The sequence below is a fragment of the Halictus rubicundus genome, chromosome 3, assembly GCF_050948215.1.
Source record: "Halictus rubicundus isolate RS-2024b chromosome 3, iyHalRubi1_principal, whole genome shotgun sequence".
Classification (NCBI taxonomy): Eukaryota; Metazoa; Arthropoda; class Insecta; order Hymenoptera; family Halictidae; genus Halictus; species Halictus rubicundus.
This window is the reverse complement of record NC_135151.1, coordinates 6,537,870-6,563,956: the sequence shown is the minus strand read 5'-3', so window position 1 is coordinate 6,563,956 and position 26,087 is coordinate 6,537,870. Positions and strand designations below refer to the sequence as shown.

Here is a 26,087-nt window from a genome sequence, read left to right as displayed (position 1 = left end):
ATCCTCTTACATAAAATCAGAAATATTCGCGCGATTGTCTTATTCGCTTTAAAAAATTCTACTTACAGTGAATTCTCGATAATTGTCAACAACACGGGTCTTAGCATTGTGTATCGTCCAGGAGACATACCCGAGTCATGTTATGTTTACACTCCTCGGCGTCCGAGGCCTCCCGAGCTTCGCGGCCCCTCACGGAGTATACCCCGCGGTAGTGGGGATAATCCCGCGACGTTTATCTTCCAGACCTTGGCGACATATATAGAGAAATTAATGTGTTTAAAGAGCTGTGATGTTATAAAATAGTTATAAATGTGGACTCATTCTATGCTAGAAACACTCGCACAGCCTTTCCAGTTCGAACACAAACAATTCTTGATTTCAGAAGCGTCTCGGCAATTTCGAAAATGATTTCTACATATTAAAACACCCGTGCATCGTTATATCCGGGAGAGTCCGTAGAACCGTTCTATGCTATAAACCACGAAACCTTTCCAGATTGAACGCAAAAAATCGAAAAGTTCCGCTCCCATCTTCAAGACCAGATTTCTCAAACGCAAAAAGAGTTTGAACCACACGAGTAAATCGTATGCTACGAATGGACCACCGCGCGAACGATTTCGGTCGGCAGTCGAAATTAGGAAGCCGGTCGGTTGTTTGCCTTCGGGACCGTCGGTCGTTTAATTATTCCGGCGATATTCTCTCTTCCCGTAATTCACGTTGTCGATTGCGCGGCGGTCGATCGTCGACAAACGCGACCCTGTCCCTTGTACGTTACGCGGAACGTTATTATCATTCGGTGGCGAGCAAATGATGTATCTATAAGCGCCGGAGCTTAATCGTAAATTCGCGAGATTTCGCTCGGTCCCCGTCCCGTGTTCGTAAATCACGCGATTTAACGCGCGTGCCGTCGACACGCCACGCAGCTGCGAACGAAATTTTCTAGCGGCCGCGTCGCGCCGTGTTTCGTTGAATTAAACACGGTGCAGGGGAGGGGGGGGTGGAAAGCAAGCGATGTCACGTTCCCTGGTAGAAAAAAACCCGAGTGTCGTTGCATTTTTCATGCCCTTCCCAGGGCCCCCTCCGACCCCGAGTCACGTCGAAACGTAAACGATACGAGGCTTTTTTCGGCGTCGTACGAAAATCGTATTCGCGTTTACACTGTCGTTAACAAGTTGCCCCCACGGTGTTCTGGTCCTTATGAATTTCTACTCTGAGGGCTGGATGGGTTGTTTAAGGGTGAGTCGACCTTTGAAGGCATTGCGAGCGCTCGTTTAGAGATTCAGGGGATGGAAATATTGTTTTTATCGTATTGGATATTGTGTCTCTGCGAGGAACTATTTGCGGTTGTGATGGTAATAATTTTTTGCAAAAGGGTTAGGAAGCACGAGATGTCCACTCGTGACGTTAGCTCGCGATTTGGATATTTTTGATGGGACAGGGGTGGTGTAAATTCATTTTTATTTTCTCCCTCTTTTTCATGGAATTGTGGAGGGTAAACCTCCGACTTTTCTATGTCCCAAAAAATCATTTTTATGCTATTACAATTACAACAGCAACACGTTTAAGAAGTCTAAAACGTCGAAAGATGCAGTTCATGCAATTTGCAACAGGCTGAGTGAATTCATTTTTATTGCCATAACTACGAGCGGAGCGTTACCGTTATTGTACTAGTTGAATTCTAGTGAGTGGGGCTGTGGAATTAAGACTGTTGTACGATGATCGGTGGCTAGCAATTTCTTTACGACACTGTAGACGCGATGAACGAACTTGTTAGTTGCACGAGAATATTTATCTGTTGACGATCCATGCAAAACTGTATGCGTTAATTTGTAGCAGGAACCCGCCCCGGAACCGCCACCAGAAGCTGCTGCACCTTCTCCGACGCCGACACCTGAACCAGCTCCACCACCAGCACCTGAACCAGCTCCTGCACCTGCGGAATCGCCAGCTCCACCACCAGCACCTTCGCCGACACCGACACCAGAACCCGCGCCTCCTGCGGAAGGTGCACCACCGGCTGGTTAGTATACCACACCTAAAACAGTCCGTCAGATTGTATTCATTAATCATCGTGCTGTATTTACATTGTAGATTTCGGTTACATACTGCTATAACAGAACAATATTATGCTGTCGAAGAAAATTTCAACATCGAGAGAAATCATAAAAAATGAATCCGAGCTCTGTTTGTACGATTACACTGTCCAACACCAAAAAAATTTTGCAATACCTGTTGGGTGATTCTTATACACTTTGTCATCCTAAAACCGAATCTGAAAGTAGAATTGCTCCATCACGCAACGTTTTCGAAAAATTTTGGTTTTTCTAAAAATGCCCGATTTTGATACGAAACGACGTGTTACGCAAAAACTAAATACACGAGAAAGTTCAAATTTGAGTCAAGGGATAGAGGGGACTCTCCTCTACATATTCATATAGTCAATTATATTTTTATGTACTTCCTAATAGTTGTAAATGGTTGTTAAAGTTTGAAAATGTGCCGACGCGGGTACTTTGTACGCTCTATTTTTGTATTTATGTGAAAAATCCTTTATCTAGCTGGAATTTACTATACAGGAATGCATTCTACAGACATTTCTGGTAAAGAAACCATTCACGAAAAGTATTTGGTTCCCTTAATGTACGAGAAGGATCAGAAAATGTTAATTGACAGCGTGTGCGCGACGCGTTCGCGCCAGACGGCCATTGCAGCCTTTTCGCGACTCGCCAGGGCCGTCGCTGTGCGTAGTCGACGTTGGTACCACTCAAGTATGTGTTTGCTTACTATTTACATACATTTTTTTTTGCCTTTTTGGGTACCAATCATTACAAAAGATTATAAAAATACGAGTTATATTCACATTTCATTGTGGAAATGCTTAATAAAGAAAATTGACCGCAGCAATGCGGTGACTGGAAAATTTTATTTTCAGTAATTGTTGTCTTATCTTTATAATTGTAATACCAATGGACATTCAAGATTCTTCCGATTAAAATAAGTCCAAACACTATGTAAATGGGACTATTTTTAGCGATTTTATTGATCGAAGTACATAATTAAGACATAGATCGCTCTATATTAAATCGATAAAATCTCGCGGAGGTGTATAAATCAGCCGGACTGTTTTTGTTATATTCATGACGAAATTATTTTAAAATCAGAACAAGGAATACAATTCCAGCATTAATCTTTCATCAAGATATTTCAACAATGGAAAAACGTTACAAAGGAAAAGACTTATGTGCGGATACTTGCTGATTACTGCTGGACACTTATTATTGAAAATCGGGATACCAGGAACAAACGTCAAGCAAGGCGGAAACGTTTTTAATTTGTTTACATCAGAAATAGGTAAGTTTTTTTATTCAATTTTCTTTATTAAGCATTTCCACAATGAAATGTGAATATAACTCGTATTTTTATAATCTTTTGTAATGATTGGTACCCAAAAAGGCAAAAAAAAATGTATGTAAATAGTAAGCAAACACATACTTGAGTGGTACCAACGTCGACTACGCACAGCGACGGCCCTGGCGAGTCGCGAAAAGGCTGCAATGGCCGTCTGGCGCGAACGCGTCGCGCACACGCTGTCAATTAACATTTTCTGATCCTTCTCGTACATTAAGGGAACCAAATACTTTTCGTGAATGGTTTCTTTACCAGAAATGTCTGTAGAATGCATTCCTGTATAGTAAATTCCAGCTAGATAAAGGATTTTTCACATAAATACAAAAATAGAGCGTACAAAGTACCCGCGTCGGCACATTTTCAAACTTTAACAACCATTTACAACTATTAGGAAGTACATAAAAATATAATTGACTATATGAATATGTAGAGGAGAGTCCCCTCTATCCCTTGACTCAAATTTGAACTTTCTCGTGTATTTAGTTTTTGCGTAACACGTCGTTTCGTATCAAAATCGGGCATTTTTACAAAAACCAAAATTTTTCGAAAACGTTGCGTGATGGAGCAATTCTACTTTCAGATTCGGTTTTAGGATGACAAAGTGTATAAGAATTACCCAACAGGTATTGCAAAACTCGAAAAAAGTTTAATTTTGTTGGACAGTGTTATTGTTCAACTCATCGTACGAGCCAAGAGAATTTATTAAATTCGAGTAACACCTTTGCGAATATAACGTTCATTTTCAAACCACCTTGAGATCGAGAAAGTGCCATACGGTGATCTCTTGTTTGTCTAAACAACTTCTGCATACACCTAATCAGTTGCATTCTCTCTGTTGGAATTTTCCTCGCACAGCAGTGCACTTTCGCATTCCTCCATTGCGTTTCATTACTGCAATTCGCGAGAAAATCTAGTCGACGCATCGGGAGGATGCGTTTGTCAAGCTGTCGGGAGGGAAGAGGCAGAGGCTTGTTGTGGATAGGTAGAAGTAGAAGTAGAATTGTAAGGTGCACGTCCACCTTGTGCTTGTCCAGAGGGCGCGCCACCGGCTGCACCTGCAGAAGGCGCGGCGCCGCCAGCGGAAGGTGAAGCAGCACCTGCAGCTGCACCCGCGGATGGATCAGCGCCGCCTCCAGCGGAAGGCGCGCCAGCTGCACCTCCTGCCGAGGGTGCACCTCCCGCCGAAGGTGCACCTCCTGCTGAAGGAGCACCTCCGGCCGAAGGTGCACCGCCTGCGGAAGGAGCTGCACCCGCCGCTGCACCCGCGGAAGGTGCACCACCGGCGGAGGGCGCAGCGCCTGCACCTGCACCCGCGGAGGGTGCACCGCCTGCAGAGGGCGCGCCTGCTGCACCACCCGCAGAAGGTGATCTTCACTGACGTCATTCATCCCAACCTGTTTTCTGCACAGAATTTCCGAAATTGTCCTGCACCGGTGCATCCGAACACTGCGACAATCTTCCCTCACTAACATATGCATTTCTTGACTCAACCTGTTTTGTACACAGAGTTTTACCTTGCACTGTTGCATTCGAAACAAGTTAACACATTGAAATCAACCTTGTTAAAATTCTCTGCATTTTTCGTGTTTCTATAAAGCATTTTTTTGAAAGTTGCACCAGTCGCAGAAGGTGATCGTGAATGATTCGGTTCATCCTAACTTGTTTTGTTCATCCAATTTTCTCCTGCATTGATGCACTCGCATACTGCAACAATCTTCTTTCGCTAACACATTGAATGAAACTCCACCGACCGTTGTGGTCAAATTCGTTAACACGTCCATCATTTTTTAATGTTTTCATAACGCATTCTTTGAAGGAGAAACATACAGTGGCTCCGCTTTGGAGTTTTCGATCGTTCAAACACTGTTTACGTTCAATCGGGTGTAATTTCGCTAGAAAAAATCGCGGAGCAATAAATCTGGACATGAAAGGTCCGTATACGAATTGAAACGTCTGTAAAAGCGGCGAACAACATTTTCAGGGCTGAATCTACCATTCATTGAACGCTCGAAGCTTCCTCTATACAGCGAACTCCTAAAACTCGCTATACGATTTTTGTTAGAGGTCGTATAGTAATGTATTGCGAATAAAAATGGCTTAGAAGTCAAAAATATGAAATGGCAATAAAAGTATGGTAAATTTGAAGTTCCCAGCGAGGAGAATTTACACTCGCAACACGCATGTAATGACTAGCGCATACATCTTTTAAGGACTCGGCAGAAAAATTTGCATGATACTACAAGCCCTTTACAAATGAACGCAGGCCTTTGACCGCTAACTCGGCTTAACATCCCCATTTATCATTTCACCCCATCCCCCGTGCCAGTGGCATTTCCATGAGGCTTTACTAAGAAGATAACTGTACATCCGAAGGTGCACCTGCAGCACCACCAGCGGAGGGAGCCCCTGCTGCACCACCAGCCGAGGGTGCAGCCGCTCCCCCTGCAGAAGGAGCACCTGCTGCACCACCAGCCGAAGCAGCCCCTGCAGAGGCTGCACCAGCGCCAGCTGAAGGAGGTAACTATATTCTCTCCCTCTTTCGAAACATTATTTATCGCTGCGTTGCAGGATTCATCATCTCTGCTCGCCACTTTCCACCATTTAATCGATTTCTCTTTCCATGAAGCTTCATCGAATCGCGCTGGCAACTCATTCTTCACGCTGATCGTCCATTCCAATTCATTGCTTCATCGTCGTCTATCTTTTCCTCATAATCTAGTACCTACTGTCTTTCTAATGGTTGTCTAATTTGTCACTCGTTTCAGCTGCTGATCTTTCGCTACAATAGTCAATGTTTCTTCACAGGCTAACATTTTCTAAAAATCGTAATTCCTAATCTAACTGGTCCATTTTTCAGGCTGCTCGTCTTGTGTTTCACGTTAGTTACTATTTTTTTGTAGGACGATTCTAATACTGAAGAACATACAAAAAAATCTTCAATGTCATCGTTCCATCACTAATGTTTTCAAAAATTGTCTTGCACATCAATCTGTTGGGCTGATCACAGTTTTTATTACATTAATCAGCTTCGTTACTTTATTCTTACTAATTGAAAAGACTAGGAATCTCTAGTTTCAGTGAAAAGTAACAGTCGACGAATGCAGTATACAAACAAGTGTATTTATTCTAATTCTAATTATTTGTTCTAATGATTATTATCGACATTGGTCTAATGTCCGCTGTTGGGGACATTTAATTTGAATTTTTAGGGGGACAACGAACTATTTTCTCTTCGGAAAAATTATTTGTCGCATCTTCAGAGTACTCATCTTTCCGCTCGTCGTTTCGCACCACTTAATCGATTTCTCTTTCACCACCGCTTCACCGAATCGCGCAGGCAACTCATTCCTCGCATCGATCAACCATCGCACTTCATCGCTTCGCCATCGCCGTCGATCTTCTCTTAATAATCCCGTCTGTTTTTCTTTTAACTTTGAATCTCTAGGAAAAGTTGCTATGGTTTTGAGAGTGACGATGGTGGTCAGTCCCGGTCGCCGACTGCTGTTACCCCCATCAAAATTCGTTACGTACGGTATGTTGTCTTGAAGGTTCACGATCTAGATGGTAGAGGACTAAAAGTATAGTGAACCGGTAGCGGTTCGGGGAATATAGACGACTAATCGCGTCATCGATCGTACGGTGTCGGTGATGGCATGACGAAGATCATCAACGGAGAACTTCAACGATTCCTCCTTACAAGTTACAGACACTTGTTAGTTCACAACATGACGTCACCTTTACGTCATGGGAGCAGGAACAAAATACCTGTTTCTATCGTCCATTTAGAAATAGAGTTATTAATTATTAGGTCATTCCGCGAGTCGTTTCTTGACGTTCACGTTATGTGTGAAGTATTAATACTTATATCTGCAGCGATTTCTCTACATATGTCGCCGAGGCCTGGATGATAAAGGTCGTGGAACTATCCCCACTAAAGTGAGCTATACCCCGCGGGGGACCACGAAGCTCGAGAGGAGTATATAAACATAACACGACTCGGGTATGTCCCCTGGGCGATAAACGACGTTGGCAAGACCTATGTTGTTGACATATGTCGAGAATTCACTGTACTTTGAATTTATCAATATATTGAGGTATCGATCTAACACTGATTTCTCAATTTGATCATTCTGATTGTTTTCAAGAATTGCTTTTTATCTAATCAGTCAACGATGACATGTACTCCTTCAAGAACTGCTTTCTATTTAACAAACAGCTTTTTGCTTCGAAGCTTTTTGTTTGGCGTTAATTTATAAAAATAACGAAAATATGTCTGTTCAAATTTTTAGACATTTTTTTAACAATATAGTTGAATCGATATTCGTAAATTAAAAATATTAGAGCTCGCCATTTTGTCGAGACCCGTGAACTGAAGTCCCGTATCTAAATGCTTCGAATACAAGTTGTAAATCAATGAAAAAATGCTTCTCAACTTTTGTACGTTCTTTGATTAAAAGTTCGCCAACTTTTCAATTGAAAGTACCGTAAGATTGTTCGTTTAGTTCGAAATATGAAATTATGAACGTGAGACGCTTTGCTAAATTGAAGTGTAGTACAATAATGGCTGAAAATCGTGAGATAACCTTTAGACAACTATTTTCGAGGGACAATATAAAACACTAGAGTATTCCACAAATTCTCGAAAAATATGTCTGAAACGAGCTACGGTCATGAATATACACCAAGGGCGTCAAGAAACGAACCAACCCACGGCACGACCTTGTACAATAGTTTTAACAATTAATACCGAGGGTGTCCTCGAGACAAAGGTCCGAGGGGTTGAGACCGTGGAGCATCTCCGCGGAGGGCTGAAGGACTAAAAGTACTAAAAAAAAAAGAGAAAGAAAAAATAGCCCATTAATCTAAAAAATTCAATTGCCTCCGATCTCGGGGGAGACACTAACAGCGTGCCGAGGAGAAGACAAAAAAAAATAGAAAGGACGTCGGGTTTCGCGGAGACTAAAGGAACCCTTCTTCTTCTTTTTATTTGCAGCGCCCTCATCGTAACTTCGTCGAAGTTGGAAGGGACGAAGGGGCCACAGCTCCGCCATCTAATTTCCACTCGTTGACGTCAGAATTTTGCATGAAACGTACACACGGATAAGCATAGCGAGCGCGAGCATCGTCCGCGTCGCGTCGCGTCGGTTTGTCATCGTCATCCTCATCGTCGTCGTCATCGCCGTCGCCACCGTCCTCGTCATCGTCATCGTAATCACTGTTCTTCCACGGGCGTGTCATTCCTCTCGCGGTCCCCGGGGATCGCGAGAAACAAAAACGGTAAAAAGAAAAGAAAAAAGTAACATGACACGCAAAATTCTTTGTTGACACGTTTCCCCTGGTACCTCCGGATCATTTGTTGATCGAATTGCTTGTAAACAAATCTTCAACAACATTCTTCCATTACTAACATTTTGAAAGATTGTCTAATTCCTCAATCTTTTAGACTGTTCACTTTTTTCGCAGATTAATCAGCCTCGTTACATTATTTTCGCGAAGTACAGCAGCTCGTTTAATATTGTTATTACAACTGGCTTCTGTCTATTCAATTGGAACGGAAGAAAATGAGAGTATGCTAAAATTCGATGCAGTCTCTGAGAAAATACAAAACGACACGCATCGTCATTCGTCATTGACACGTTTCACCTGGTTCCTCCGGATCATTTGCTGATCGAAAATCGTCGCGGGATCGTCCGACAGGCTTTCTTCGTGGTTTCGGCTGATCGCACGAGGTGTGATTAGGTTTATATTCGTTGGACGATCCCGCGATCATGCACAGTGTGCCCTGTTAATCTTAAGAAATCGACGGAATACATCGAACGAACGCGGAAATTTACATGTAAATAATCTACGACGCGTTCTACCGATCATTAATCATCACCGAGTTATACTGTGAGTAATTGTAATGAGTAACTATGAATTACTATTGAGTAACTATGTGATTGCACCATAGAATTGGGTTTCGTAATAAAAATATTTCTGCGACTGCCAAGAATCGACTGCGTTCTTATTCAATCCCCGTTCTTAAGGAGTTTTTCTTTTGCTAGGGATTTTGTTGTTGATCAACCGTACGTAAATTGTTTACAGGACTTTCTGAAATGCGATGGTGTATTTTTTTATGACATTGTGAGCGTTTAAACGTGTTCGAAGTGGACGAGAGATCGTCGGTCATTTTTTAATTTCTTTTTAACACAAGAGGCGATGAAGTATGTAATGTAAAACTGAATGTACAGTAAAGTCTTGATCTAAGCCCAATCTTCGGGTCCGTGCTGTGACATAGATCGTGTAGGGCTACTATTTCCTTGTGACCGCGTCGACCGCGCCGAACGTAGAGAAGGACAGTGCGTGTAAACGCTACTCGCTAAATGCCGAAGACGAACTGACTAAGATCGTGTAGCTCTGTTCGGCTTAGATAAAAGACTTTACTGTAATTATGTTTGGAAGTCCTTGAAAGGTATCAAGGTGGACTCAATAACGTCGTTGAATATTCAACCCTTATTTTCCTCATTCAATATTGTCGAGTGGCATCAAATGGACAAAATGACAGGAAATCTGTAGGGTGAAAAATAGCCAATTAAATTCGCAAGTGCCTTAAAAATTTGAATATGAAATTTTTTGAAATTCTAATGATGCTTCTTAAGCCGCCACTTGCAATTAATATTACGTAAAACCGAATTAAATGCATTGTTGTCGATATTATGAGTCAGCTCATTCTAGTCACTTTTAGTGCTCGGTTTAGTGTTAATGTTCAATGGCACGAGGGCTTTGATTTTCCCGTGGGGTTGCCTTTATTTGGGTAACGCTCATTGTCAGCCTACCCCCAGGCACTCGTGGCACAGGATTGACGGCGCTCATTTGTTTATGTTGCTCACTGTCGTGCCACGTGTTTTGCTAATCCCTTTGTCGCTTTGTTTCGTTACACAGCCGACGCGGGAACAATAGACGATCCTGCGTAATGGAATTTACGTGGGCCAGTCTTATTGTGAGCAGTCTACTCCCCCATACCAATATCCCGTTGCGACCCCTGCAATCGATCTCCGAGCTATCAAACTAAATTACTGCCATTCAACGCGTTTCCCTATTAAGACTTGCTGTAACGAGACAAAAATCTACGGATAACAGGAATCGCAATCTTTACGCCTAGATATACGACTATATTTTACAGAGAGACGAATAGCAATTAACAGTACGAAATTCTCTCAAAATATTCCAAATTGCATTAGCAGACAAAAACATACAGGGTGGCTCAAAAGGCGCTAGGCCATTCATCATTCGAATTTGTCTATAAAAATATAAATGTGAATTTCCGAAAAATGAAAGGCCCGTTCAATTTTAAAATGATTCTGTATCTTTTGGGCCAACCTATACCGTAAGTGTTCGAATAGTCAGCCATGTAAGGCTAGCAGTCAACCATCTTAAATATTGTTATTATTAATAAGCTATTTTCAGAGGTGGGCAATATTTGGCGAAATAAATATTTCAAATACTGTTTAATATTTTACAGTAAAATATTTTAGTAAAATATTTTTATTTTGACAATCTAAACCATGAAATAAAATATTTGTGTTTCAAAAATCTGAATCATAAAGTAAAATATTTCCAGTTAACACTCAGAAACACAAAATATAATATTTTATTTCAATAATCTGGCATAAAATAAAATACTTATATTGAATACGAACCATTATTTGCAGCAAGAATGTTTAAAATAAAAGCAATAAAATGTTTCGAGATGAAATGAAAATATTTTTAATATCCTTCAAATAAAATTCTATTTTGAAATACTATTTTAAAAACTTATTGCATCAAGTAAAATATTTTATTTTCAAAGTTGTACACATACTTTAAAATAAATAGGATGAGACTACACATTGGAATAGGCATTTGTGCTCATTCAAATGTATAACAATTGGTTAATAAATATTTATTTTTAAGCAATTTGTTTTCAGAGATCTTGACTGTGGGATAGGGGCTCGAATAAGGCATGTTCGCCCTACAATAGAAACGACAGTTTTTAACCAGTTGACTGTGTTTGACGAGTATACTCGTCATGAAGAAATGGCAATATTTTGTGTCATGACGAGTATACTCGTCAAAACAGCTATAATTCAAACAGCGGTTAATTTTTGCGACGCAACTTAGGTACACATTTTCCAAAGAGGTCGCAACAGCTAACTGGTTAAAAATTGCCAACGATAATGAAATTCCCGAAAGAATTCCTACAACGCCAAAAACAAGAACACCTTCGAATCCTCATTAGAAAGATACAGTTTTTCTTGACGGCTGCTTATAAAATTCTCGTTCGACCTCTAAAATACTTAACCCTTAGCACTCGAATGGCGACTGTGAGGCGCCACTAAAAATTGCTGTACCATTATTCCAAATATTTTTTATATTATTAAATTTGTTTGTATTTAATAAATTACTAAACACTTCAGTACTGTACGAGAAAATGGCACCATTTTTTTATGTATAACATGAACAAGAAATATATAAAAGGGAAATATTCTAGGTCGGAAGGAATGCGAGTTTCGGAGTTAAAATAGCTTCGAGTGCAAAGGGTTAACACCTACAGACCAATAAATGACAAAGACTCAAAATCCAGAACAGCGCCTCTTCAAGAAATCCTTCACAATCATCCTGTTGCTTCCGCATCAATAATGCGCCGAGTGCAGGCGAAGCGTGTCTAGATATCTCTGTGTAATATCCTTGTATTCGTCTCCGGGTGCAGCAAGACTGACAGATGCAGAATGCAGTGTCGTTAAGCCGCGCGTAATTCGAAACCCCGAGGCCGCAGCGCGACGGGCCGGCTCGGCTCGGCTCGGCTCGAGTCAGTCGCGCTCCAGCCGCCACGGAGGAAGGACCTCTTGTCGCGCTCGGCTCTATCCGCGTCGGCACGCGAGCCATCGGAAACCACACCGATCGTTGTTGTCATCCCCTCGTGTCCTGTGACGTTTCGTGCTAGCTTATCAAGTGTTCTGCGACCTCTTCCCTCTTCTGTGCCCTTCGGAAAAGAAGAGTCGATCCTGCCGTGGATCTATCCAGAGGATCTACCGAGCACATTGTGCGCGCGAACAAGTTGCAGCCGTCGCCGCCGCCGCCGCGTTACGCAACTGCACGCGGGAAACGCGGTGCACTTGCGGTGCACACAACACCGTTGTCCAGCCTCTTCTGGTTCTCGTTTCTCATTCTGCACGACACGTCACGCGGTCGCCGTGGGGACTGCTCGGTAAGTAACGAGTTGTTCCGTTGTATCTTTCTATCTGTAGTCCGAGGAGACGAGTCAGATAAACAAATCAACGTGCTTCCTTTGTGAACTAAAAATTGGACGATTTTCTTGAATCCGAGCGGGTACCGTGTGCGCTCATTTTTTACCCTTACCGGCTCGACTGGGTTAGACAACTTATCACGTGACGTCTGATTTCATCCTTTTGATGTTATGAGTTTGATTTTTTGGGAATTATGATTATGAACCTGGAATGAAGATAATTGTTTCCTTTTTGGTGATTCTTGTTAGGTAGATGAATATGTTGAAGCGTACAATGTTAATTAGAACTTTTAAGATGTCCTTGTGCTTCGGTGATTGGAAGAGAACTGGAAAGAAAAAATTAAAATTGGACTCCCTATAAGCAATTCTAACCCCTATAACAGTAACCTAATGAGCCATTATAATTGTGTTCGTTTTAATCAATTTCGTATAGTAAATTGTAGAACAGTACAGCGCACGGTACAAAAATCTGTAAAAGAATTATTCTTCTGAATTTTTTTTATCTCCAGAACGAACTTTTCGTTCGACGCAATATACACGAATTTAAACGGCAGCTATGGTCGTAACGTTTGGTTCGCATGACAAATTAAATTTGATTTTAATGTAACTACAGCTGCCACCGCAGAAAAAATGTGTAACGACAACATTTTGAAAAATCTATTTCTCAGCATGAATTTTTCAATTTTTTTTTGATTTGCCTGCCGTTTCTGGCTCGTCAAAAAATTATTTCGGTTTGATTATGCTATCGGCCGATATTCACACGCGTACTTGGAACTACTCGTCGATTTTTGAGACAATTAATTGAGTCGATGTGAAGATATGTAGCGATCATTATAATGTCGGTCGTGAAGGAACTGGAGCGAGATGGAATATTCTTGTTAGTATTAAAGATTAGATAACCAAACTGTGCCTGTATTAGTATCTGTACTCTATTAGAATTTTTTTGAAAGATATACAACCATGAAGACGTATTCAGTATACAAGAAAAATCAGATTGATAGGACCACGAGGCACGATCTGATACCATGAACGCGCGGGGGCCGTGAAAAATGGAGTCATTTGTTTCAACAGGCCCCGACATGATCGCATAAACGTGCAGATGCTGATCCCTAAATTTGATTAAGCACACTGCATCATCAGGCTTTATGTTGATTTATCTTGCACGATGCATAAAAGTGGATCGCTCCGCATCTTGGAGACACTAAACCATTTTTAAAAATTACTTTCAATAAAGGATCACGTATGCACGAACGCCGGCTATACCGTGGCCGTGCACCTAAATAGGGAGTTTATGTTAATGCTAATTAAATTTTGAAATTTAATTGCGAATCGTGTAACGTTATGATCAAGCCCGCGTGGGTTTAATTAAAATGAATAGTTGGTCGACTTTCCTGTTCGAAATTTTACTCGGATAGAATTATTCACGTTGTATTAATACAAATTTGTGTTGTATCGAGCCATCTACCTGTCATATCGTTATGGCTTTGTGAAGTCTGTTGCTCCAAACAATATCACATTTGACATTCAAAATAACGTAAAGACGTGGTGCAACACACTCTCGAAACTTTCAACTACCATATACTTTATAGTTAGTTTTTCGATCGATTTCTTTGCAAAAGAACCTTGAGCATAATTAATACATTCGCTGTCCACGCATCCAAGCTTAAATGCCGAGAAAGGCAGGGGCTTTTTAGAAGCAATAACGATTAGTCATGTCTTAAATTGTTTCACAATTTTCAAAGAGGCCTCGAAGTTAATTTCAATTTGCAAACTTCGTTTGAGTACTCAGGTTTCTATTTAAACATTTAGAAGCCTCGAGCTCTGCACCGACAGAGGCGAGCTCTGAAGTAACTCTCGCGTGCAACAATCCCAAGCAACGTTCCAAAGAGATTGTTTTGACGAATGCGTGGGCGTCGGCGACCTTGCAGAGCGCGTCCGTTAATGTTTAGAAATTAACGCCGGTGAAGCATGCAATCCGACGCAAAAGCCTCGCAACAAAATAATTGAAAGTCCGCGATCCGGTCGTTCGTATAACACATTCCGCAAAAACTTGAAACGCGGTCGAGAAACGCCTCGGAATAGTTCCGAAGAATGCGAACAGTTGGCAAAGTTTGCGCTCTAGTGGCACGCTCGAATGAATCGTGCCGCTGGTAGCCGTCTCGCCCGTACAATCAACGGCACGAATCATCTGCTTGAGCGTATCGAACAGCGTACTCTAACGCTTTGATTATTATAGCGATCGTCGACAACCGGCTTGGGAAAATTAGCTGAAAATTATCAGAATGAATCGAACTTTATGTATCGTAGCCCTTTTTTCATAAATTTCTACCGGGGACAAAGTGAACAATATTTTTGTGCGACATATATGAAAATCGAATAAAATGAGCGATACGAGGTGTCGATGGCGGTGAGATTATTTTGTGTTAGGATATAAGAGTTGCGATTATAATATTCATCAATTTTATTGTGTTTTCGAGTAAGTTCTCTGGAATCGTTAAAAATATCAGCCTCTCCCGATAAATATATTAAAATATGTATAGGAAACGATTGGTTGGTTTAGTGTGTGGAACGATAATGGATAGCAAAATATGCCAGGCTATGTTATTCAACCACAAGTAAGACTCTAATAATACAGTACTTCAATCGCACGGTTTCCGAAACACTTACTTCTTAACAATTCTGAGAGCCTCATCACAGTACCATAGTCGTATGAGTTGTTCCAAGGTGTGGAACGATAATGGATGAAAAATATGCTAGGCTACTTTGTGCAATTACAGGCGAGCCCCTAATAACACAGTATCTAATTGCACGGTTTCTAATGCTTCTCTTTCTAAAAATTCTAAGAACCTCAGTCATTCGTACGAGTTGAACATATGAAAATATTCTGATACAAGGACGAAAAGTTGAGACAGGTAAAACCATTTTTCGCCTATTTTAGTCGGTAACTTGGTCACTCTACCTTATCGCGAATCTACGGAGTCTTGGCTCTTAATTAAGACTTCGCCTGTGTTTCTGAAGAATGTATGGGGGTCAAGCTCTGAAATTTAGTGCTTTTAGTGGCTTTCACGAGCCGTAGCAAAACCTCCGTAACAATTATGCATGGCGCACGTGCAGGCGGTGGCAGTGTGCACGGTGCAGCTCGATCGTCGGCGAATACTTGTTGCGTAGGGTCCGGGGCTCTCGCGCCCGACGAAATGCAGATAAATCGCCGGTGATCGATTACGGTCTGCGAGAGTAACGAGTTCGTTAAATCGCTCGGGCACGCGGACTTGTTTTGACAGTCATAGAAAGAATTCCGCCGGTTCTTTTCCGGTCATACCGGTTCCCATCGTCTACGGCCTATTGGAGGAGGCGTAGGACAACGCGGAGTTAGCGAGCGAGAAACGTTTAGGTGGAACAGAGATGGTTCTATGGGATAGGGGGGCCGAGGGGGTGTTCGGGTCGCTCGACAAGAAATCCGACGTGTGCGACACCGTGCCTCGAGTTCCCGTCGTCCCCCTGGAGATGCAACGCGTGCTATATCGGCTACCGTGCCGACACAATTTCACGTTAATTCTACTCGGTTTTTTGCCCGGTTGTCGATCGAGCCGCGCGGGTTCTCCGGCTTCGTAACGGAATTTCCTCAACACTTTGCCTCGAACCAGCATCCAATCGCACATCGCTCTCCTCTCTTTCGTTAGCCACTTGTGTGTTAAAAGTTTTCCGATAGAGCTTTCTATTAAACGGACCCGACGATTCTCGCGAGATCGACCCGGGTTTTCTGGCATCAACGGAATATCTGCTGGACCATTGAGCTGCGATCAATCGGGCGGCATTTTTGTAAAATCTCGTGGACAAAAGCTGTTCCTGAGAATTTTTGTGAAAATGCTTCTATGACACGAGTAAACTTCGGCTACGTTTGGACACTTAACTGGCTACAATGAGCGTCCTAAAGTTTATTATACGAGACCGGTGTACTATGTACGATACACTTTCATCCATTACCACATGCTTTCTTCCAGATGAGGATAGATACGAAGAATACGAACAAGTTTAATCGGCCTATGTATTATGATAACATCCGCAACACTAGACAACTCTGCCAGTCATACAGAAAGAAACCGAGAATCGTTACTGAAGTATTAACATGCAATGGACATCGTTGGATTCGAAATTGTTGATTGCAACGAAACTTGTCGGTCTTTTGGTGCTGACTTTTTGGTGTTTTTTAGCGACTCCTCTAAGATGGGACAATTAACGAAGCCTTATGGACCTGTGTCATCGAATATCACGAAAACTTCTGCAATTTAGGCGTGCATCAGTGAAACATGTTTCCACGTACACAAACTGTCGAATGAATAGTTATTTAAAAGAATATTCGAAAACTTAGCATCAAAATTGAACGAGAACTGCGGACCCGTGAAACTACGAACGGTGGAGAAACTGCGAATTAACGCTAAACCTACCACGGTCAAAATGACCTGCTCTCAATTTCACAATTATTGAAACTACAAGAACGTTTTCGTATTACTGAATTGACTTTTTTATTTAAGCATATATTATAATGAAGATTGTTCAAAGTTTAAGTGAATTCAATCTTCTCCCTTCTAGAAGACATTCCACTTTTATATGTTTTGTGCTGGGAGTAGGTTCAGTGTTAACTGGTGCAGTTAATTATATTAGGGGGATCCATAAGTAATCAATTATTTTTAAATCTAAAACAAACTGTGTAGTAAATTCAAGTTTTTATTTCTTAATTTATTATATAATCTCCATCATTATCAAGGACAGTTTGCCATCTTTCCTGCAAATTTGCAATCCCCCTCTTATAGAAATCCAGGGTTCGTCAAGCAAAATATGACTCAAGGTGCCTCCTTACATCTTCTACAGAAATGAATGTTTTATTTCTTAAATATTGCTCCAGAGATCTGAAAAGATGATAGTCAGAGGGAGCAATATCCGGTGAGTACGGGGGGTGTGGTAAAACTTCCCATTGCAATTCTTTGATTTTTTCCTGAGTGAGTTTCGCTGCATGGGGCCGGGCATTGTCAATTTTCAGTATTACACCTTTTCTGTGGACTAAAGATGCCCTCTTTTTCAATAGTTCTGAATAAAGCCGTTGTAATTGCTGACAATACAACTCAGCAGTAACTGTTTCTCCAGGTTTCAACAACTCAAAGTGAATTATGCCACGACAGTCCCACCAAATGCACAGTAACACCTTTCTAAGTGATAAGCTAGGTTTGGGGTTGATATTGCGGTTTGATTTGCAGAAAGCCATTGCTTGGAACGCTTTATGTTATCATAAAGAATCCATTTTTCATCTCCGGTAACGATTCTGCTAAGAAATGGATCTCTACGAAATCTGGATAGCAATGAAGTGCAAATTGATCGACGAATATTCTTGTTGGTCTCAGATAATTGATGCGGTACCCATATTCCTTGCCTGTATGCCTTTCCCATTTCGTGCAGGTGCCTTTGTATAGTTGACCATGTGGACCCAAGGCTTCTCGATAATTCTTGTATACTTAATTTTGGATCAGCTTCCACTAGAGATTGTAGGGTGTCATTATCAAATTCAACTGGTCGTCCACTTCGAGACCTGTCAGAGAGATCATAATCACCGGCAGCAAACCTTCTGAACCAACGTTGACACTTGTTGACCTTCAATACATCTCCATAAATATCGCAAATTTTCTTTGTTGTTACCGTTGCATTAAATCCCGCACGAAAATGAAAAAGTATGCAATGACGAATATGATCCTCGGAAGGTGCGGACGTCGCCATTTTCTTACAGGGTTGCAAAAAAAAAAATTATACTTTTTAGAATATTTTGAACACAGGCTGCTTTACCGAAAACTGTAAAATAATACGTGTTTCCTCTTCAACGACCGGTCTACAAATAAAGGCAAAAGAAATTCTTTGAAAATAATTGATTACTTATGGGTATCCCTAATAGTAGCAGGCAACGTATCCGTCAAAGACGTGAGCAATTCAACTGAACATGCAATTTTCATTGCTCTTTCTTAGCGGGTTGCGGAAGTTAACGCGTCGACAGCTGACCAATCTCCCCGAAACGTGCCGAGGTTGAAAATTCTGGCGTTGATAACGGGACAATCGTGTGACCGGTCGTTTGTCAAAAAATTCCAATTTTTTGTTCAGCTCTGCTGAAAGCCAGACGAGAGAGAGAGAGAGGGAGTGCACACGTGAGCCGAATTCATTTTGTTTAACGCTCCCGCGGTGAATATTCAATTCGGAGACCGCGGGACCGCCTCGCAGGAAATTAGATTTCGTGCAAACGTGACGAATTGCTCGTTTTTAATAGCCCCGGTGCGTGGTGTTCGGAACCAGCGGTGAAAACCCGAACGATATTTTCCCGTCGGGTAATCACGCGCGGATAAAGTAATCTCAATATTTGAAATCGGCGCTACTTTACCCCGGCCCGCCAGCGAATATTTTCGATCAGCCCCAAACAACGTTATCAAAGGACCAAAATGTCATTTCGAGCTGTTATCCGGAGTTTTAATACCCGTGCCACGAACTACGCAAATCAACTCGCGATACAAAGCGAGAGAACTGCGTTCGATCGCATCGGTTTAAAAGCTCGTTCCGAAATCGGTTCTCCTGTTTGCATGTACACGCCCGACGGAGGACCGGATTCTGTAATGCCGACTTTTCTAGTTGCCGATTCTTTCATCGATCCGTTAATAGAGACGTCGAAGAGTGTACGAGACTATAGCAATTTATCCCGATCCCCTCGTTTATGGCAGAAATAACGATGTGAATGGTCAGAGTTTATTATTATAGATTTTGGTATTTTTGTCTCTGCGATTTTTATTAGACTTTCTGATTTTTATTCGATTTTAAGAATTCGTATTCCGTTTCGTCAGTGGTGTATATTTCTGCATCGAACAGTTCATGTTATCGTGATTATTAGAATGCCGATTTTATGTATTTAGGGTATGGGGTCCAATTACTGTGCCTACATTAATTATACCTATTTTTAAACCATAATGAATATTAAAAATCGTTACTTTACTATACTTTAAAAATAAGTATAATTAATATAGGCACAGTAATTGGTACCCTCGCACTAATTGGGCCCCCTACTCTATAGTAAGAATGGGTGGGAAAGATTAAAAACCGATTTCACCGTAACCGTAAGAATTGTTTTACTGTATGATTGTGCAACACGTTCTTCTGGCTTGTTATTGCACAACCAAAAATGGCCATTGCCAAAGAAAGCTTAAAAATCTGTTGTTAAAAATGAAACCCACGGGAAAACTTGTTTTACTGTACGATTCATGTTCTTTTGGCTTGTTCTTTCACAACCAAAAATGGCCATTGTCAAATAATGTTTAAGGGCACCTCAGGCGTGTATCGCAGGTTTGAAATCCATTAAACAGTCTCCGGGCAAGCAACGTGTTAAGTACAAAACGGAAAGGGAGATTCGCGAGTGCTAAGAAAGGTTAAGAAACCACGGGCCTGGAACGTTTTCTCGGTTATGCGTCTTCCGTAGCGTCCAAGGTAGTTTGAATTCCAGACGGATTGTTGCGGTCTCGCGACGCGGGGTTAAGTGAATCGCGCTGCCAAGGTTGGAGTAGTTTTCTCGTTACTGAAAGCACCGGCGAACCATCAGCCGTCGAAAGATTTAACGCGAGTGCTCTTTCGCTTCTTTCGTATTCAAGCGGACTCCGGGGAACCGGCCGGCATGCATATTTCCGCTTTGATTTGCCCCGCGGTCCGCGAGCGCGCACGATACTCGCGCGATCTTGCGTAATCCTCTTGGAAATGTTGCTCGGCAGCGCGTGAAAATCGACGGTCTTCATCTGGCAAAACATTGAGCATCGATAGTTGAACATTGCTTGAGAAATGCTGGGTCGATTCAGACCCAAGGATCTACACGACAACAGCAAGAATCGAGAGAGGAATGCGGTTAATACAGTAGAACCTCTGTTACAGTAGACAGTCTATTATTTTAACACTTTATTATTTCTACGGTATTCCAACAGTACTGTAAGTAAACAGAAATATTACTTGCCATTGTACGACGAAGCCTATCATAACGATTGAAATTCAAAGTAACATGCGTGCTATAACGTTATATCGGACTTAACTTCACCTCAGGAAACCAGAAATTTTTAACGTTTTTAAATTTAATCCCGTAGATTTTGGCGAGAAAATTCTGAAAATCGAAGTTTCGATCTTAGGAGATTACTAGTTCAAAAGTTACACGTGTATAAAGAGGCCATTTTCCGCGTTTTTGACAGGTAAGGGCGCCGCCATGTTGGTATGTAGTGATCGTCGCGCGTCGCTCAACAAGGCAACTATTGCGGCGAGGTTCCACTATTGCCGTGAGATAATTGTCGACCTTTTCATCAAGATCCAATTGGATAAGCCTAAATTAGATGGGATCTAAAAGGACGTTGAAAAATTCAGATGAATTTTTTAGCCAATAGTAATAACAATTGTTGCATTTAAACAACCATGTTAAAACGATCCCATATAGCGATGACCTAACCGGTCATCAGAAGAAACGCGAATGAATCCGATCGGAGACCATAATCGTGCGCAAAGATCACGCAACAAGGCTAGGAACAATAATCATTCGAGGCGGCAAAGACATTGGCCTAACAGAGAGATTACGTGCTTCCACAGATACCGAGTATTATGCGAACGATTTTCGGAGGAAGATTGCGCAAACATGCGATCTGTTTGACCTGCTGACTAACAGTTGTCAGCGCGTCTTCCGAAAAGAAGACAAACGAGCCACGAAAGAATAGAACCGTCATAAAAGCCCTCGGCTCGCATAGCTGTAACTTTGTTTTCGAATTAGGGTCTTCTCGAGGTTCCGGCAATTTGTACCTGTTTATCTTGCCGTCAAGCTGCTTCAGAATGACTGTGTTACATAGCGATCGTTGGGTCTGATAGGGTCCTAGCAGCTTCTGGAAGTGGCCAATTTGCGAGATATTTGGCACTTTGGCAGGCGATGATGTGGAAGAAGGCTTTGATGGTTTCTTTGTGAATGATTCACTGTATTGTGTTTTTCAGTAACGCGTACCAGAGGTCTTATTATCGGTCGAGCGCGATAAGGAATAGTTTGCCGATAGTGTTAATTATGTAATGCTGAATCAATACTTCACCTGATACTACCGTGTCGCGGGCAATGGGAACGGGCAAACTGTTTTATCGTTGTTGTACAAATATTTGTCGTAACTTGAGTTCTCGTTCAGCGAAACGGAAAGTAGGCGTGCGTATAACACAACACGTTCTAGTAGGTCGCTGACTCAAATCTTTTAGTTCATCTTAAAGCAACGGCTATATTAATTGGAATAAGTCGTCAGGAGCTAGAGAATAATGTAGACAGTCTTAAAACATCCTCATTTTGTATAGAAAGTACTTGATAATTTCTAATATTAATAAAATTTGCTGTATTTACGACTTTATTGGCCACCATAGTTGATGTTCTTAACATGATAATAACGTTTCTACACTGATATACTTTTTAATGTAGCTTTTCAACGAAGAAATTCGCACGGACGAACCCTACATAAAATGTTCGTATGGCAGTCTAAAATTCTTCCTACAATATTAGTGGTTAGCAATCTCATGCTACTTTCATCCCTCGAGCATGAATGATGACCCTGAAGAACACGGTGTAGGCACAACGTCGTGACATTATGCACTTACTCCCACATTTCATCTCATACGCTCGAAACTAGCAATTGAACCTACAAATCATTACCTACCATTAGACTGTGACGATTTATGCAAATTCCCATTTTCGCAAGCCATCTTAGAAAAATCTTCTGGTAGAAGTCTTCCGATGAAAATTCAAGAAAAATGCTATTAATTCTGTTGATACACATTGCTTCTTCCACTTTGCGAAGATGCCATAAGATCCGCAGACCACCTATCAGAATTTTCTCAATTCCATACGTGACATTTGAAACTTGATATGCAAAATATAATAACTTTTATGCAAATCGGACATGTTTCAGTATTGCCTGCAACGTCTAAGAAGGGATAGGTCTTCTTACAAGCGGCGAGGCACGATTTCCATGGTAGTTGCGTTCGGAACGACCATAATCGTGCTCCGCCCACGCAATTCACGATCGTACCTACGAAATTAGGAGCCGGCCGCGACGTCACGTTCCCGCTTAGTGTTTTCAATTTAGGATTAAGAGCACACACGTCGTAGCAGAGGAACCGTTCCGATGTTGCCCGCTCGCAGAGCCCTCGATGGTTCTCCAATTATTCGAACCACGGTCGCGAGGACATCCTCCCACGCTGAATATGTATACCACGTGTACCAATAACCGGCTGCAAGAATGGGCTCGATGAATATACATACAATCAAAGACGGCCATTTCATCTTCGGCTCGATGTTAATTGGAATTTACGCAACTAACCGACGAGCTTCTCGGCTTTTAGTAATGCGCACCATGAATACTCGTTAGGACCTTCAACCTGGGAATACACTATTGACTACTATTGGTCGGGGGTCTAGGAATACTGTTGAATCATTCGACCCCTACAATATTCGAATTTTTCGAAAACGTGTATGTTAAGAAAGATTATTGGTATCTGTACATTATTTTCACCGGGAACAATCTTTTAGACTATGAAGTATATCGTTTCCTTATTGTACACGTTTTTGAGGACCTTCTGGTGAACACAGGAATTTGATTTTAAATATTTTTACTTTTTCGTAGCGTCAGAAGATTTGTAATGTTCGATAAGGCGTCTGCACCGAATAACATTATTGGTGCTTCTACTTTATTTTCATCGGAAACAATCTTTTAGACCAGAGATGCTCAGCGTCTGCCCGTACGGGCAGCGAATTTCTTTCCCTGGACGTACACGGACGGGGTGGGGGGACGAAGCCACGCCCCTGTGTCGCCAGATGAGGGGAGGGAGCGTCACGTGATTGGGCCGTGGCGGAAGCGTGGAAGAATAGCGCGGTAGTAGGGGAAATTAGAGTGGGAGAACAAGTGTTGATCTGGCGACTGTGGCTGTGCCCACGGGCATCGGCGGGCGCCCTTGCCCGCTAATAGGCATATTGAGCTGTTTTAGACTCTGAAATATATTTTTGCTTCATTGTACACATTTTTAGTGAAGGAAGGAATTTTACCTTTACGATAGTTCCTTTTCACACTGAAAAAGATTGTTTTCTGGTTGATCGTACTCTATCTTTACTATAATCAATTTTTTAAAATAGTGTATAAGAAGGAAACTGGCACGAAGATGCACAATCTGTTTAATACGAGAAGAAATAAAAGAAAAAGTTTAATACAAGACTTCCCGAGGACGTACTATAAAAAGTCACTGCGATTGATGAAACAGAAACGGAAAACTAGAAACACAGTAAGTTTAGAAACATAAAAATGTATTTGATGAATCAACAACTGTAAAGTACCATTTTTGACTGACCTGTAGACGCTTATACGGGCGCAAAGACTGAATCTTGGCACAGAAAAGTTTATTTAATCCCATTACTGTGCAATGTAAAAAATTTCAGGAAAGGTCTTCGCGAGGAGGAAATGTTTTTATTAACCTGATCAGGGATTTCACCAAGGTTTTGCGTATTTTCTCTTGGGACAGATGTTTGAAGTCCCGCAACAACATGTATAGCGAATGGAACCAAAGTGGCACAAGATATAAAATTTCGGTAGGACGATTCCGCGAGCAAACACGAGGCGGTAGAGGAGATACGACGTTACGTATGTATATAGGTTAACGATTTCTGCGAGCACACGCACGAATGTTCCCATTCTGGGCGTCGAGTGTTGCGTTATCACCGTTATCGCTCACTATACCGCGGCCGGGGCCATACCTGCGCGTTAGAGTTGCCTCTATTCTGCATTCGGAAGTGGTCGTTGCAGGTGGATCGCATGAGTTAGAACGGTACGCACGCGTGGAATCCAAACTGGAACCATCGCAATATTTACTTGTAACAGTATAACGAGCATGGCAATAGTAGCCTCTGTGGTACGGATAGAGCGCTTATACTGGTTCGGTTTAAAAAAAAAAAGGAGAAAAACGAGAGGTAAACGTCATGGTGGGGGAAGAACGTGATGGGAAATGTATAACAGTCCGTTTCTGTCGTGTAAATGCCGAGCTGTGACCGGACTGCGCGAATCTTTGCGCGCTAGCGCCACTTAGGCGAACGATGAAACATAGCGCTCGATAGAATTTAATGGCGGCTTAGATCGTTTTTCATTTTGCGGAACGTTCGGCGAGGGAAATGAAATTTTATTGTGGCGATGATGGGGAAATTCGCTCGATGAAATTGGTATTTATGTACAGTTTAAACTTGCTGTGGAACAACTGATGACTCGCTGCTTCTATTTTTTTAAAAGTTCCACTGCTAAAATAGCAATCTTCAATATTCCATAAAATCAAAATAGTTCATTCAATACTCTACTACAGAGCTGTTCAGCCTCTGCCCGTACGGGCAGCGTTTTCCTTGCCCCGGGCATAGACAGAACGACGAGCACGAAGCCACGCCCCTGTGGGCAAGGCTGCATGTATTAGGGGTACCCATAAGTAATCAATTATTTGTAAAGAATTTGTTTTGCCTTTAGTCCTGTACCGATCGTTGAAGAAGAAAATCATATATTCTTTTACAGTTTTCGATACAGCAGCCTGTGTTCAAAATATTCTAAAAAGTATAATTTTTTTTGCAACCCTATAATAAAATGGCGGCGTCCGTACCTTCCGGTACGGCCTAGTCACGTGACGCGTTTGGTCTCTGTGGTGCATACTCCGGTACTGGCAGAGAGAGGGTAACTTTTTCCCCTAATTCGTGCTCCCTCCCCTCATCTGGCGACACTGGCTGTGCCCACGGGCATCGACGGGCGCCCTTGCCCGCTAATAGGCATGCTGAGCAGCTCTACTCTACTACCTTCTTTAGTAGTCTGAAATTTATTCCATTTTTTGGGACGTATACTATGATAAAAATCGATACAAATCTGAACAACTTACACATTTTTCTTATTTTTAGAAGCAGATGTAAAACAGGCAAGCAGGCACTTGACAGTGGTTTACATAAAATTATAGTGACCATCAAATTAAAAGTTTAAGATGTGTCATATATATATAAACACACTGAATATATTAGCGCGAAACCACAGTTTTATATCCGGACATATAATTCATACAGATACGGGTGACACAGTAAACACAGTCAGCGTTTTAAATTTCATAGATTCATAGTCACGGAGTCTTTTTACATATATGGTAATTGCAGAAAGGATCGAAGCATTTTTTTCCACCACCTCGCTGCATCTTGCAAATTCGTAACCACTGAATTATTTTTACAGAACTACCTAATAAGAATCAATTAAAAATTGATTTCAGTAATACAATATCAATGTCGTTAAAGAATGAAGTTTTTGAGGATAGGATTGAAGCAAATTTTTGTGTCACATTA

General features: G+C 41.7%; 3 protein-coding genes across 15 annotated transcripts in view; all 3 read left to right on the top strand.

Annotated features, from left to right (window-relative positions):
- Positions 1-9,383, top strand: part of Wupa (troponin wings up A) — a 53,141-nt gene extending 43,758 nt beyond the window's left edge. For 3 of the 13 annotated variants that reach the window (XM_076785046.1, XM_076785045.1, XM_076785051.1), the window contains 4 exons: positions 1,834-2,020; positions 5,782-5,925; positions 6,854-6,940; positions 8,402-9,377. In XM_076785046.1, the coding sequence (XP_076641161.1) occupies positions 1,834-2,020; positions 5,782-5,925; positions 6,854-6,940; positions 8,402-8,415 (432 nt within the window). In that variant the 3' untranslated portion in view covers positions 8,416-9,377. Of the gene's footprint in view, positions 1-1,833; positions 2,021-5,781; positions 5,926-6,853; positions 6,941-8,401 lie in introns of all 13 variants that reach the window. The other 10 variants (XM_076785053.1, XM_076785052.1, XM_076785047.1 and 7 more) reach the window with 10 other exon arrangements.
- Positions 4,339-4,900, top strand: LOC143353008 (uncharacterized). The gene is made up of 2 exons (XM_076786102.1): positions 4,339-4,390; positions 4,443-4,900. Exons 1-2 carry the CDS (start codon positions 4,339-4,341, stop codon positions 4,784-4,786), a joined length of 396 nt encoding a protein of 131 aa, XP_076642217.1. The 3' UTR covers positions 4,787-4,900.
- Positions 9,384-12,230: 2,847 nt separating the features above from the next.
- The window catches only part of LOC143352510 (CD151 antigen), a 191,023-nt gene continuing 177,166 nt past the window's right edge, over positions 12,231-26,087 (top strand). The window contains exon 1 of the mRNA XM_076785043.1: positions 12,231-12,634. The gene's annotated coding sequence lies outside the window, so the exon portion shown is untranslated. The remainder of the gene's footprint in view (positions 12,635-26,087) is intronic.

What these genes read in the sequence shown, in the direction of transcription:
- LOC143353008 (XM_076786102.1), top strand. Translation starts at nt 4,339, where the DNA reads ATGCGTTTGTCAAGCTGTCGGGAGGGAAGAGGCAGAGGCTTGTTGTGG. An exon ending in CAGAGGCTTGTTGTGGATAG is followed by an intron (nt 4,391 to 4,442) that starts GTAGAAGTAGAA and finishes GTGCTTGTCCAG; the next exon opens with AGGGCGCGCCACCGGCTGCA.